The following is a 13,396-nucleotide window of genomic DNA, read 5'->3' on the forward strand; positions in this document are numbered from 1 at the left end:
GGAGTTGGACTAAAAAACAATTCATCAACAAACTTAACAAGAGTTGGAGTATAAATTTTTATAAATCCGTCAATGCTTACAGTTCCATTTACACTTTGCATAATATCGCAAAGCTAATAAAAACAAAAGTAGTTAGTTCAAGGTTTAAAACTAATGGGAAAAATAAAATGAAGGACGTTAAAGAAATTCCGCGGCAAAGACTCTCCAGACTAGAGTCTAGGTCTAAGTCTAAGTAAACTTATAAGTCTCGTTTTTCAAAATAAAATAAAATAAAATGTGATTCTCGTTACCATCCAAGACGTTCATACCGCAACTTCATACAAGAATTGAGCGACTTAGGTAGGTCCACATTCATAATAATTATGTCCTTGAACTCCTAAAATTATCACTCTCCTGAAGCAGCTATTCATGTCTATAAATAATCCCTCTACCTCCAACATCAAAGAACGCAACTACTCTAGCTCTCTGTCTAGCTTTACGTACCTCTTCTTATCTTCTTGCTAGATCAATATCTTTGTTCAGTCCATCACCAAACATATACACAATATATATACATGGCTTCTCCATCAACATCTCTTGCATTCAAGGCACAAAGACGGGAGCCCGAACTAATTGGTCCAGCTAAACCAACACCTCATGAATTTAAGTACCTTTCTGATATTGATGATCAAGAAGGTCTTCGTTTCCAAATTCCTGTTATTCAATTCTATCGAAAAAATGATGTTTCTTTGGCAAGTGGGAAAGACCCTGTGGATGTCATAAGGAAAGCCGTAGCCGCTTCTCTTGTTTTTTACTACCCGTTTGCTGGTAGGCTTATAGAAGCACCTGGGAGGAAGTTAGTGGTAGAATGCAATGGCAAAGGTGTCATGTTCATTGAAGCTGATGCAGATGTTCGTCTTGACGAATTCGGAGATGCACTTCAACCACCTTTTCCTTGTTTGGAAGAGCTCATTTTCGATGTCCCCGGATCTGGGGGTGTGCTAAATTGCCCTCTCTTGTTGATTCAGGTGAGATTTTGACGGTTATATATTGCGTAGACCCACAGTTATTCAACACATAACTGTTCTTAGTTTGCCAGAAGTGGTTGATTTAGTTAATTTCTTTCTTTAGTTTCATGACTGAAACAGCTTTAAACACCTATAGATATATTTCGATGAGAAGTTTGATGAGGAAAATATACCCATGGGGTCTATCTATTAATTATTATTAGTACGTATCCACTATCTATTAGGTATCATCTGATGTACTATATACAGGAAGGAAATGAAAGCTTGTGGTTGTGGTCATTTTTCTGTCGTGCAGGGAGCAAATAGACCAGTAAAATGAATCATGTTTATAGAATTTTGAAATAGTAGTTTTGATTTTGACATAAGGCGCTTGTATATCTCCCCCCTCTCAGCAGAGGAAGACTAAAAAGTTTCCGTGTTTTTAAGTTTTTAGGTCCGTTAGATCTTATAGGTTTAAAAGTCAGCCGTTGGATCTCCATGATCTTTTGGTGTCTGCACATTGGGTATACGGGTAATATTTGTTAAATATAGGGGCTTATCTATAATAAGTTAAATTTCCATATATTTACAAAAGATGCCATTTTTATAAGAAAAGAAGCTGAAAATTTACACATCCATATCTTTTAAACGCTATGTCGGATTTTTGTAAAATTTATATCACCGGAAAGATTCCTAAATTTCCTACGCAAATAGCATAAATCAGAGTATTAAATTTTGAGTTTATGAAACAAAAAATGACTTTGATTTTTCACAAAAATATGTTATAACATTTGACATGCAATGCACGTACTCGTAACTTGTCCTTTTTAAAGTAAAGAATTACAAAACTAGGATAGCACCCGACATTACAAGACAAATCAGTAATGCTAACGTTTTTCAAAATGATGGGATATGTTCTCCATGCCATAAGAGATGTGAAGAGGCTACCATGAACTAGAGAGGAAGCGACACGTAACTGTCGTATTTTTTTAGTAAAAAAACGGTGTAGATTGCATTCGCAAGTAGGGATGGACCCAAAAACTCTTAATTAATTTTTTTGGCCGGGCTGATAGCGTTGTCGAGCATAACAATTCATATTTTTAGATTTTTGGGCTGTGACGGCTATCTGGGCTAAAACCCAGGTTAGCCCAGCTATAGATCCGCCATTGTTCGGAAGTGTTAGGGACCCTGCGGATTTGAATCCCATAAATTATCCCGACAGAAACAGAATGTGTGGGACTTCAATCCGCCCTGCAGAGATTAGTAGGGGTAGCTTATTGGGCGGATTTGGGTCCCACCCATTTTATCATGCGGGATACAAATAATTTCTTGACTGCATTTTAGTAAGAGATGTAAGAGAAGGATATTGTCATACAGTCATTTTCAAAAAAGAAAAGAAGATACTGTTGCAACTTGCAATCATGTTTACACTTTAATAAAGAGTAGGTTCGGCAAATTTCAACCTTACATAGACCTTTCTTAAATTGGGATAACTTTTCTGACTTGTTTATTTATGTTAATTGTTGATGATGATAGGTTACCCGACTACTATGTGGAGGATTCATTTTAGCCATTCGGCTGAACCATACCATGAGTGATGCTCAAGGTTTAGTACAATTCATGACAGCTCTAGGTGAAATTGCTCGAGGTGCAGTCGCCCCATCAATCTTACCCGTTTGGCAAAGGCACATACTAAATGCCCGAGATCCCCCTCAACCCACATTTGCACATCGCGAGTATGATGTGGTACCAGATACGAAAAACACTCTCATCCCTCTGGATGATATGGTGCACCGTTCTTTCTTCTTTGGTCCCCAAGAAGTGGCTGCCCTTAGAAGACACGTGCCATCTCATATTCAATCGTGCTCCACTTTTGAAATGCTCACCGCATGTCTCTGGAGATGTCGTACCATTGCAATTAGTCCAGATCCCGAGGAAGAAGTTCGAATGATCTGTATTGCGAATGTACGTGGGAAGTTCAATCCACCAATTCCGGAGGGATTCTATGGTAATGCCTTTGCGTTTCCAGTGGCAATATCAACTGCAGAGAAATTGAGCAAGAATCCATTAGGATATGCACTAGAGTTGGTGAAGAAAGCCAAGAGAGAAGTGACGGACGAGTACATGCGTTCACTGGCTGATCTTATGGTGACAAATGGACGACCACATTTTGCAGTTGTGCGAGCATATCTTGTTTCAGATGTAACCCGTGCTGGGTTTGGAGATGTGGATTTCGGGTGGGGAAAAGCAGTGTATGGTGGGCCAGCGAAAGGTGGTGTAGGAGCCATACCTGGGGTAGCAAGCTTTTATATACCATTCAAGAACAACAAAGGAGAAGATGGAATTTTGGTGCCAGTTTGTTTGGGTGGACCAGCAATGAAGAAATTTGCGGTAGAGATTGAAAAGTTGATCAGTAATGAACCATCAGCTGATTCTGAGGCTCCCGTAAATTACAAGCTCATCACATCAGCACTCTAATTAGGTCATACTAGAGCACTTGCTGATCCAGGATTCGGACAAGAACAGTTCCAATTTCCTTGGTTTCAGACACCGAGACATTAGGATTTACGAGTGTGGCATAGTAAAATGAACTGCTATAGACCCTTAAACTCCGGTTTGCGACCGGATAGCATTTTTTCCGAAGTTAATGTTTTCTTCATCTCTGTTTTCTGTCTTTTATGTCAAGCATAATGCATGTAGAGTGTATACGAAGAAGAAACTCGGTGCAAAAGTATGTGAACGAATAGCTTATCTAACTCCTTTAAAATCCTAAGCTCCTTAGGCTCCACGTTTAACGGTGACCGTCACTCATTCACAGAATTATTCCTTTCCACTTTTCCTCAAAAGAGAGAATAACAAGGCTTTTTTTAAGATATAAAGAAATTTTATTTATTATCTCCAAAAAAAGAAAAAAAAAACAAAAACAAAAACAAAGAAAAACAATATTAGGGTTTGCTTCTTCTTCAACCCATAACTTTTATCTTCTCACTCGATCCTCCTCATTTCTCTCCCTTTTCATTCTTTCTTCTCCTTTATCCCTGCTTATCTATTTTTTTACTATTTTTTTTTATACCGCAGGTAAAGGTTTAAGCACAAAGAAGTGTTTTTGCAAGTGAAGATATATCCGTCTGAACCATACTTTAATTAGGGTTTGTTCTTTTTCTTTTATTTTTTTTGGTTTCGAATTAGGGTTCTAATCATATGGGTTTTTAATTTTTAACCTAACCAAGATTACGGTTAGTTCGTTTTTGTTGTTCAATTTTTATAATGCAGCTGATACTAGGTTATCGCGATTAAGGTTTTCTCTCGTAAAACACATTACAATGTCAAAGGTGGGTATTTTTTATTCTTTCAAGCTGGAGTTTTTGCTGCAAATTCTATAAGCTTTTGATTTTGTTTTGTGATATGTTGATGTAATCTTAGGTTATGATTTTGTGGTGGAGAAGGATAATCCTTTGCAGCAATCTGTCAGTGTGTTGTCATGGGTAAACAATTTTTTTGCTTATATGAAATCCTGTTTCATATTAAAACCTTTTTGGTGTTTTTTTTATGTTAATAAAATTGCAGTTTTAAATTTGGTTTTGTTTGTGTTTTTAAACTTCAGTTTGATCGGAAAGTGGATCAGGGATCATTTTTATTTTTGACAGGCAGCCGAAAATGACAATTAAGTGGTGCAATGGGCTTCGGTTGAGGTATTCTGTTGTGCACTTAATCATAGGTACCATGGTTGTTCCTAATGAAATACCAGACTTACGTTAGACTAGAACCATGCTTGCTAGGAAGCTCAGGATTTCTATTTTGCTTCATAAGGTATTTCATATGCAATTAAGATCTGTTAGACTTCGTCACAGTTTACTAAAGTTTTGATCTGGATTAGAGAAGACAAGGGATTAACTATGCCATTCTATTTGCAGTTGTTGGTGAAGCCATGGATATCAAAGTTGAGATGAATGTTGCCATCGACAATGGTTGGGGATTTGTGAAAACGTGTATCTGAATGGTTGAATGTGGAAATCATTGCTGGGAAGGAGAAGTTCACTATTTGAGTGCAGGGAATGAGAAGTTCAGTATTGGAGTGTAAGATGCTCTAATTTCTTCTTTCCTTCGCGGCCAAGAAAGTTTTTATACTGGAATAATGACATTACTTTCATATCTCACATAATTTTTTTAAAACAGAATATGGTGGGTACTGATTGTAGCAGCGGTGGAGAAGTTCTGCCCAGTAACCACAAACAGAAACAACCGTATACTTTCAATGTATTTTAATGTTGAAGTACGTTACACACTATCTATTAAATTGGGTTTCTTTTGTGCTCATGTAATGCAGGTGTTTATGTATTGAAGATGTTGTTGGGTGCTAATTTCATTCTTTAGTAATTTTAAATAAAATCTCAATCCTAGAGTAGCAAATATACCACCCAATAATACTCAATATATAGTATTCATATGTCTTTAAAGCTTCATTTTATAGCACCTGGATTTCCAAGTTATTTTGTTGTGAATAACATTTGTACCGAAAATTACTTAATTACAGTTGGCCTATTTATGAAGTTTGTTGTTTGAATGATTTTTTTTTGGTTAACAGTATTCTGCAAATATCTTTCCCATAAATATAATTATTTGCAGTTAACTATGGAAGAACGTCGTACTAAATATTCTTCAATCTGACATGGTAGAAGAAAATCCAACCGACCTGGTCAGTAAGAGGTAATCAAGCATTTGATACGTATGCTTGCATTTCCGTTGTGTCTACTAATTTCTTACTTGACACTAGAATTATATGAAAATCTTTGGAAGCAATTGCATCAGAATTTTATTGCTAACTACTGCATCCATATTCCATTAGGAACCAGACAAGGACCAGCAGAAAAAGGCTCAAGAAGAGATGGGAGATGCAATGAAATCCATGGAGAATTGAAGGACTTCAAGAGTAATATAGACAAGCTTTCTGCTGAAGTTTATGAAGGTATACCCCGAATATCTAAATTATTCAATGCTTTTCATTAAGGAATTTACATGTGGTGTCACATATACTTCGTTTTCAGGAGACAACTTTTGAAGTTCTAAACTAAGGAATACAACAAAAGGGTTAAATGGATTTCATGGAGACTGTGCTTAAGAGAGTTTTATTTATGTGGTATCATATATAAGTTGGTAATTTTTACTATGTATAAGTATACTTATTCCTCAAGGAATAGTAAAGTTACACAGATTATCTCTAACACCATCGGTTTGAAGGAAATATATATTGTCATGTTCTAAATGGTGTTAGAGATAATCTACTAGGAGATACTGTGACCAGTTTGGCTCCATCCAAGCTCTTCTACTTCACATCCATTAGGAGTATTTATATTGCTTCAGCAAGGGCGCAACATTATGCAAATGAGGAAATTAATAATCTCCATTTTTCATATGAGATGTTTGATGTCTTCAACCTTTATGTTGGTCCTTTAGGCAGTTGCATCGCAAGAGCTCATAGTTCCCTGAATACATGTATTTCCTTATTTCATTGGCGGTTGGTGGATTTGGCCATTTAGTTATTTGAAACATGTCGCATTCAACAGTTATATTTCTTTGCCCTCATTGTTAGTTGGTCATTACCAATTATGTAGTCTAATTTCAGTACTTTATGGTACACTGATTTTGGTGTTGTTCTATTTCAATTTTAGGCATTACAAGTAACCAAGCTCTATCATGAAAGGCCTCGGTCTCGAAATGTCATTATTAGAAGACCACTTCCATTCTTCACATGACAATGCTCACATCAAGGACAAGCTTTCTGTTACAAACAACATGACCATGATACCAGTATGAGGCATAGTGAAAGCGGAATGGTGGATCAGGTAAGTGACCAGCTGATCATGGATTCATTAATAATGCCCAACCTCAACTAAAATATTATTAGGAGCCATCATGAAATTGGATAATCGAGCAAAATAAAATAAAATAATGAGATTGGATGGCAGTGGACCTCTCATTACCAACGTGTACAATAAGTAATATCGTGAGTTCTGTAAGTATGTTCTATAATGGAACATCTCATGCTAAATTACATTTTTCTTGAAGCTGCGTGACAATAGCTATGTACTTATCATACATAGTTTTCTTTACTTTCAATAGCTTATTAATTCAGCGGGTTAATGTTCAGTCATGCATGTATTTTGCTTTTCGTTAATCAACAGTAAAATGCTCAAATTGCTATTTTGATACGATTATGTCTTTATATAGTTTTATGCGTCTCTCTTTTACAAATGGTACATTATGAATCAAAATGCATAAACAAACAAAAACGGCGTCAAAACGGTCACTTTCCGGTGCGAAGCACGGGTTACTATCTAGATTTTTGTTGCTAAGAACGCGTATGGCTATTTATCGCTACAAGGTTGTTGAAATTCTAAAACCCACCTCTTATGTATGTAATTATAATGTTTTTGTTTGGTTATTATGCTATTTATAAGCTGAATCCTCTTTTCTTCTTTGCTTTTTTTTCAGGTCCAAGAACTGCAGTAGAGTCGAAGAATCTTCAAGGATAATTATATTATGACATTTCTCATGAATATTTGACAGACCTCATAAGGGCTTAAAGCATTTGCTCATGAATATTTGGCATTTGCTATTATACCGTGGAGTGTTGTTCTTTCCTTTAGTCTTTTTCAATCAAAAAAATAAATCCATTTTTCTTATTTGCGGGTTCAGTTTCTTATTTTGTGAAGTTGTCGATGTTTGATTTTGATTGTCTACTTATATGTTGGTTTACAGAAGGTAATCTGGAAAAGAGCAATTTAGCCAACAGTGAACGATGAACATATTCAACTTCATCCATTTTGGATAGAAATGCACCCATTTTGAGTTTCCCTTGAAATTATTAATCAAATTATAAGTGAAGTTGTACTTCTTTGAGGCTACTTATTCTCAAGCAGTGCTACTAATCACATATTAAAATTACTGAATGCACCCGCCGATGACAGAAATGTGTCTTCAGAATATGAGAAGAATCAGGTTGACACTCAACCTATCAAGAAGAATATAGTTGTTGCCTCCTCCGACCAAGTAAGCTGAGCATGACATCGGGATGGGGCGAGGAGTGTTAATTGAAACCAAGACGATTACAGGTTATAGAAATTTTCATTCTTCTTGAAACCAAGTTTAACTCTCTACCTAGCTTAATAATTGTAAAAGAAATATATACAATTCTTATAATTTAAAAAGATCTTACAATTTTATGGTTACATAAATACTCTGAATGTATACAATTCTAAAAGAAAGAGTTACCCCAAATCAAAAATCCTGCATCGGGACGAGGCGAAGCCGAGCCACGACAAATCAAAAGTCCTAAGGGTAAAAAGCAACGTGCGACTTACCAAATCAAAAATTCTAAGCATACATCGGGACGGGGCGAGGCAAAGCCGAGCCAAGCATTCATTGGGACCGGACAAGGCGAAGCTGAGCCACACCAAATGAAAAATCCTAAACATGCATTGGAACGGGGCGAGGCGAAACCGAACCACACCAAATCAGAAATTCTAATCCACGAGACGTGTCGAAGCCCCTCGACACCGAATAAAAATGAACGATGGGACGAGGCGAAGTCACATCTCACCAAACCAAAAATATGGTTAAATCACGCCCGGGCACAAAATCTAGTTCAAATAATTTTTATTGTTATACTTGCTTAAATGCTCCCAGCCACTTGATTCGAGTTCGAGCCAATAAAAAAAGATAACACGCTAAAGCGCAAGTGCACAGGTATGCATGTTCATGCTGCTTATTAGTGCTGATGCTAAAAGCTAAATTATGACTTTTGTACACTAATACTAATAACACTAACCTGCATACCCATTTTCTCAAGTAATAATCATTAGAAAATTGACTTTGCAATCCCGACCAATCTATCAACATTCACTTTGAGGAGCGGGATGAACCAGAATAAATGCGCCCATTTTAAACCTACACATCGTTAATTTAGGTATCTCTTGGACACTAATGATCAAGGTTTCAGGTGATCCATTCTCATTATTCTGTAAGATGAACAGAGAAAGCAAACTGAAGTGATAAGAGAAACAAAAATGACGATAACATCTATACAGGACAGGATGAGGTATATCAAGCAGAAAACCAGTCCCAGTAGACGTCATTATAGAAGGCGACAAATAGTTGCCCGCATACATTTCACCGCACCCTGAACAATTATCATGCGTATATTATCATCCCACCCTGAAAGTCTCTAACTTGCTCCTCCGACGACAAAATGAAGGAGGAGAAAATCATGCTTAAATGATGAAACTTGTCCCTTCAAATCTCGTCTATGTTTTAAAAGGCGCTAGGCGAGGCGAGGCGCCAAGCCCATCGTCTGGCCTCGCCTAGGGCTTAAGCGCTATCTGGGCGCCTTCGGCGCCAAAAAAAAAAAAGATTGGTCATCACGCTCACGCCTCGCCTTGGAGCCTTTTTTTCCTAGGCGCTGGTCCAGGGCTTAGCGCTCGCCTCTTACAACATAGAGTAAGACGGTGTTTAGAACCACTGAAATTGACGTGGCAAACAAAATAACAGCTACCTCCGATTATTTCAACTGATAACCTACTGCCTGACCCGAATTCATAAAACTTTGTATTTCTTCCAAAAAGCAAGTTTAGGTTTATTTGTCAGGTGAACAGAACTTTGCAGGTGACTCGGATATCGTCCAAATCATCACAACTGTTGTGAATATGTCTGCAGCTCTGAATCATTATCCTGTCTGCCTGTTTGCAAATGGAATCCCTCAGCTCTCAATACCCACCATCCATAGCGAGTATGACAGTGCCTAGAGCCAAAGCAGTAGTCCAACCTCCCAATAAACATCAAACACTCCAGGGTTCCTTATTTTCTGGGTCCGCAACAGATTAAATGCCCAAGAAAAGAATACACCAACTACCATCAGATCCTCACTGCATACCTGGAGAAGCCATGCAATTGCATTTACTCTTGATGCCAAGGATGTCTATCTTTTCATGCTCAACACACTTGAGAAATGCGGCCTCTAACAGCCAACAGCCAGCAGCATTCCACGGAAATGCATTTGGCATTAAGATCCTCTATCAGCATTTGTGTGTAAGAACCCACTGGGATATGAATTGGAGTTTGTGAAGAAAACAGAGAAGGAAATGCTCAACACTTGCACAGCAGCTGAACAACAAGTGATAAAGACAGAACACTGAAGATGTAGATTATCAGATCATAAACATGGTATACAGTTGCTACTTTATGCATGATGGGGGAATGCAGTCTACAGTAGGCCAATGGAAATGGACAGAGAAGTTTTTACATGCCGTTCAAGAACTCCTAAAGTGAGCATGGTACTTGGTGCCTGATTGATTAAAAATTTAAAAGACACTAAACCCCCTTCAAGATGCGTCCAAATTGTCCACAATAATCTAATAAAGAAAAAAGAAAAATTGTGAAGCCAGTTATGGCAAAAGACAAAAAGAATTGAACAAGGAAAATGGAAATAAAGTTTCCCGTCCACAGCCACCGATCAACAACCAAGAGATAACCAACCATATTTTTCCTTCAATGGTATACATAGCTGATCGACTTTTGTTTCACAAACAAGACAACTAACAGTTCAGAGTCAAAAGTGATGAAAAACTAGTCCTAGCAGAAGAGGGGAAAAAACTGCAAATAACTGAAAATAACAAGGTCAAGTAAAATAAACTTCTCTAAGGTACCTTAAACTACAGATGTCATACAGTGAGAGACGTTGCCCTTGCCAAAAATGATCAACCTTCTCTCTAGTCAAACTGTCCCAATCAATTGGTAGCAAGTATAATCTATGTTGCACCACCACTGTCGAACTGCATCCAGCTTCACAACATCAGTTCATACTAGACAAAGTACAAAGGTAAAATGAGGTCAGAAGAGAAAGGGGAATTAATGGGCATCCGTCAATGCTTCAACTCTAAATCATGTAAGAAGACAATAAATAAACCTTCAATCCATAGCTATTTTAACATTCTATTGGAGATTACCTTAAGCTACCCAATCTGTAGATCTCATAATTCCACTTCTAATTCTAGGAGAATTAGAAATAAACACACAATGACAATTGAGGGAAATGAGATATGAAATCTAGCCCCGTAAAGCATATACCTCTGGGGAAGGAAGCTTACTAGACTCGCCTTTAATGCTACAGAAAACACCTTGGGGTTTAGGGAAGAGGACTTGCTCAGATGCACTAAACTGACATTACTGAACAGCAAAAATTCTAGCAGATACTTGGCATCAAGCCTAAGTAAGTACCTTAAAGAACGGGTAGTAGCTAGAAACAGTATTAGGTAGAAATGGAAACATGTGACAACTCAGTGTGAAGGCTCCACGCCGACAACAACCTATTAAATCAACAGATTAGGGAACCACATAATCCTCTCATTATTAGTAAATGAAATGACCCATTTCAAGATTAAATTGGAAGAACAAACGACATGCCAGAGTTATAATATTTTACGACTTAAGACACTTTTAACGCAATATTTGGAATATTATTTCAAGAGTATACGACATCATCACTGAGTAATAACTAGCTATGCTTCAGAAAAAGAGAGTAATAACCAGCTCCTAATCAGAGCCTTACCATAATTTGTTAGCAAAATAACACTTGGGAACAAAAGAGATACACTACCCTGAAATCAGATTACTACTCAGCACATCAGTTAAACACACACACACACACACACACAAACAACCAAAAAAAAAAAGGGCAAACTGATGTGAAATATATTAATGTAAAAATTATATTAGAACATAATAAATTAAACCAAACCAATGATGGAGAAGCCAAATGACATTTGGACTTTGATTAATTAGAAATTTCAGCTTCAAAAAAATAAATAAGTAGAAATTTAAAGAGAATCCAACAACAAAAAATGATGAATAACTGTACTTCATCTTTTAAAAATAATAACAGGAACCAGAAATGGCGAAACAACAAATTTTTTAGCACAAAAATAAACAAACTAAATGACGGCGAAGGCGATAATAATGAATCTTGATAGAAAGAGATAGTTACATCTGATTAATTAGCAGAACACTGAATCCTAAAACTAGATCCAAATCATAAAACAACAGACTAAACTGTATTAAATAGAAGAAATAATAATACAAGTAAAGATCTGACCTTCCTTATTGATTCACTAACTCACTGCTGTATCCGATTCAGTTGATGCAAGGCGGGAATCCAATTCACATGGTCAACATTAACAAGAACCAAAAGGAAGAAAATGAATAAACCGTTTCCCGACCTGCACCAAGCGAACTAGATACAACAACAACAACAATCACAATCAGAATAAAAGAGAAGTTAACAAGATCCAAGGCAGCCGAGATAGATTTTCTCTGATAGTTGTGACAGAGAGAAGAGAGGCTATGGTTATTTTTGGAAGCAAAACAGAAACCCTATCCTCGTTTCTTGTCCACACACAGGAAAAGAAAAAAGAGGAAGAGTGAGATTTTTATAGACTGAAATAAATATTCTTGACAGAGCCAACCAAAAGCAGTTTAGGTCTGATGAGGAGGGAGTTGCGTAACACGACTAGATTTTATATACTCTCTAGTAGAGTTTGGTGGAACCAAATACAATGCACATGTTACTGACACGTTGCTTGCCGACTTTGTTCCAAAAGTAGGTTAAAACAAAACTAAGTTCTCCTATTGATGCATCTTTTTGAAAAGTCAGTGCGTACGGTGTATGAAACTCCAACATTGCTCGGCGCCGCGATAGATAGAACTCGCACCATTCCATGGATTTTAAAATCGGAAAAATAGGGTTTAGTTCAAAATCCCACCTAAATATACTATTTAGTCCTAATCCATTCAATTTGATATAAATTAATCTTTTTTATGGAAAGTACACAAATAATCTCCTGATTTACAATTTAGTCCAAATATTTGCAGTTCAGTCCAAAGTGACTCATGATGATGTCAACAGTTTTAAATAATACAAAAAAAAATAAATTAAAATCAACGGCAATGCTACAGGGCGCCCCGTTCCGCGCCCTACTCACCGCCCAAACTGATGTGTTTCGAGATCACGCCCTACACTTGGATTCTCACTTCTCTCTCTCTCCAAGTTCTTTTATTCTCTCTCAACTAAAAAACAGATGGGCAGTAGGGCGCGAAACGGGGTGCAGAAAAGCATTTCCATAAAATCAATTTATCTTTCGAACCGTTTGACGACAGCTCGTCGAATAGCAACGTGAGAATATGACTAAGAATAATTCTTTTCCAATATATACACTGGCTTACACACGTGTTTAGAATTACAAGAAAAATAATCACAAAAAAATGAGCTGGTAACCACAAAGAATAACAGTATCCCATCATGGTGCTTAATATATACACTCATGCTAGATGGCTATTAACTAGTTTTCAATCACAGTTAA

The 13,396-nt window shown here is 37.0% G+C and overlaps 1 protein-coding gene and 1 long non-coding RNA gene across 2 annotated transcripts; one reads left to right on the forward strand and one right to left on the reverse strand.

Annotated features, from left to right (window-relative positions):
• Positions 1-362: 362 nt before the first annotated feature.
• On the forward strand, positions 363-3,742 carry LOC113297455 (benzyl alcohol O-benzoyltransferase-like). The gene is made up of 2 exons (XM_026545927.1): positions 363-1,007; positions 2,523-3,742. The coding sequence occupies exons 1-2, from the start codon at positions 555-557 to the stop codon at positions 3,462-3,464; spliced, it is 1,395 nt and encodes a 464-aa protein (XP_026401712.1). The 5' UTR covers positions 363-554; the 3' UTR covers positions 3,465-3,742.
• Positions 3,743-8,970: 5,228 nt separating this feature from the next.
• LOC113297456 lies at positions 8,971-12,520 on the reverse strand. The gene is made up of 2 exons (XR_003333496.1): positions 10,688-12,520; positions 8,971-10,393 (listed from the first exon to the last, which is right to left on the reverse strand). It is a non-coding gene; the product is annotated as an uncharacterized LOC113297456 (long non-coding RNA).
• Between the last annotated feature and the right edge of the window lie 876 nt (positions 12,521-13,396).

This window comes from Papaver somniferum, chromosome 7, assembly GCF_003573695.1.
Source record: "Papaver somniferum cultivar HN1 chromosome 7, ASM357369v1, whole genome shotgun sequence".
Classification (NCBI taxonomy): domain Eukaryota; kingdom Viridiplantae; phylum Streptophyta; class Magnoliopsida; order Ranunculales; family Papaveraceae; genus Papaver; species Papaver somniferum.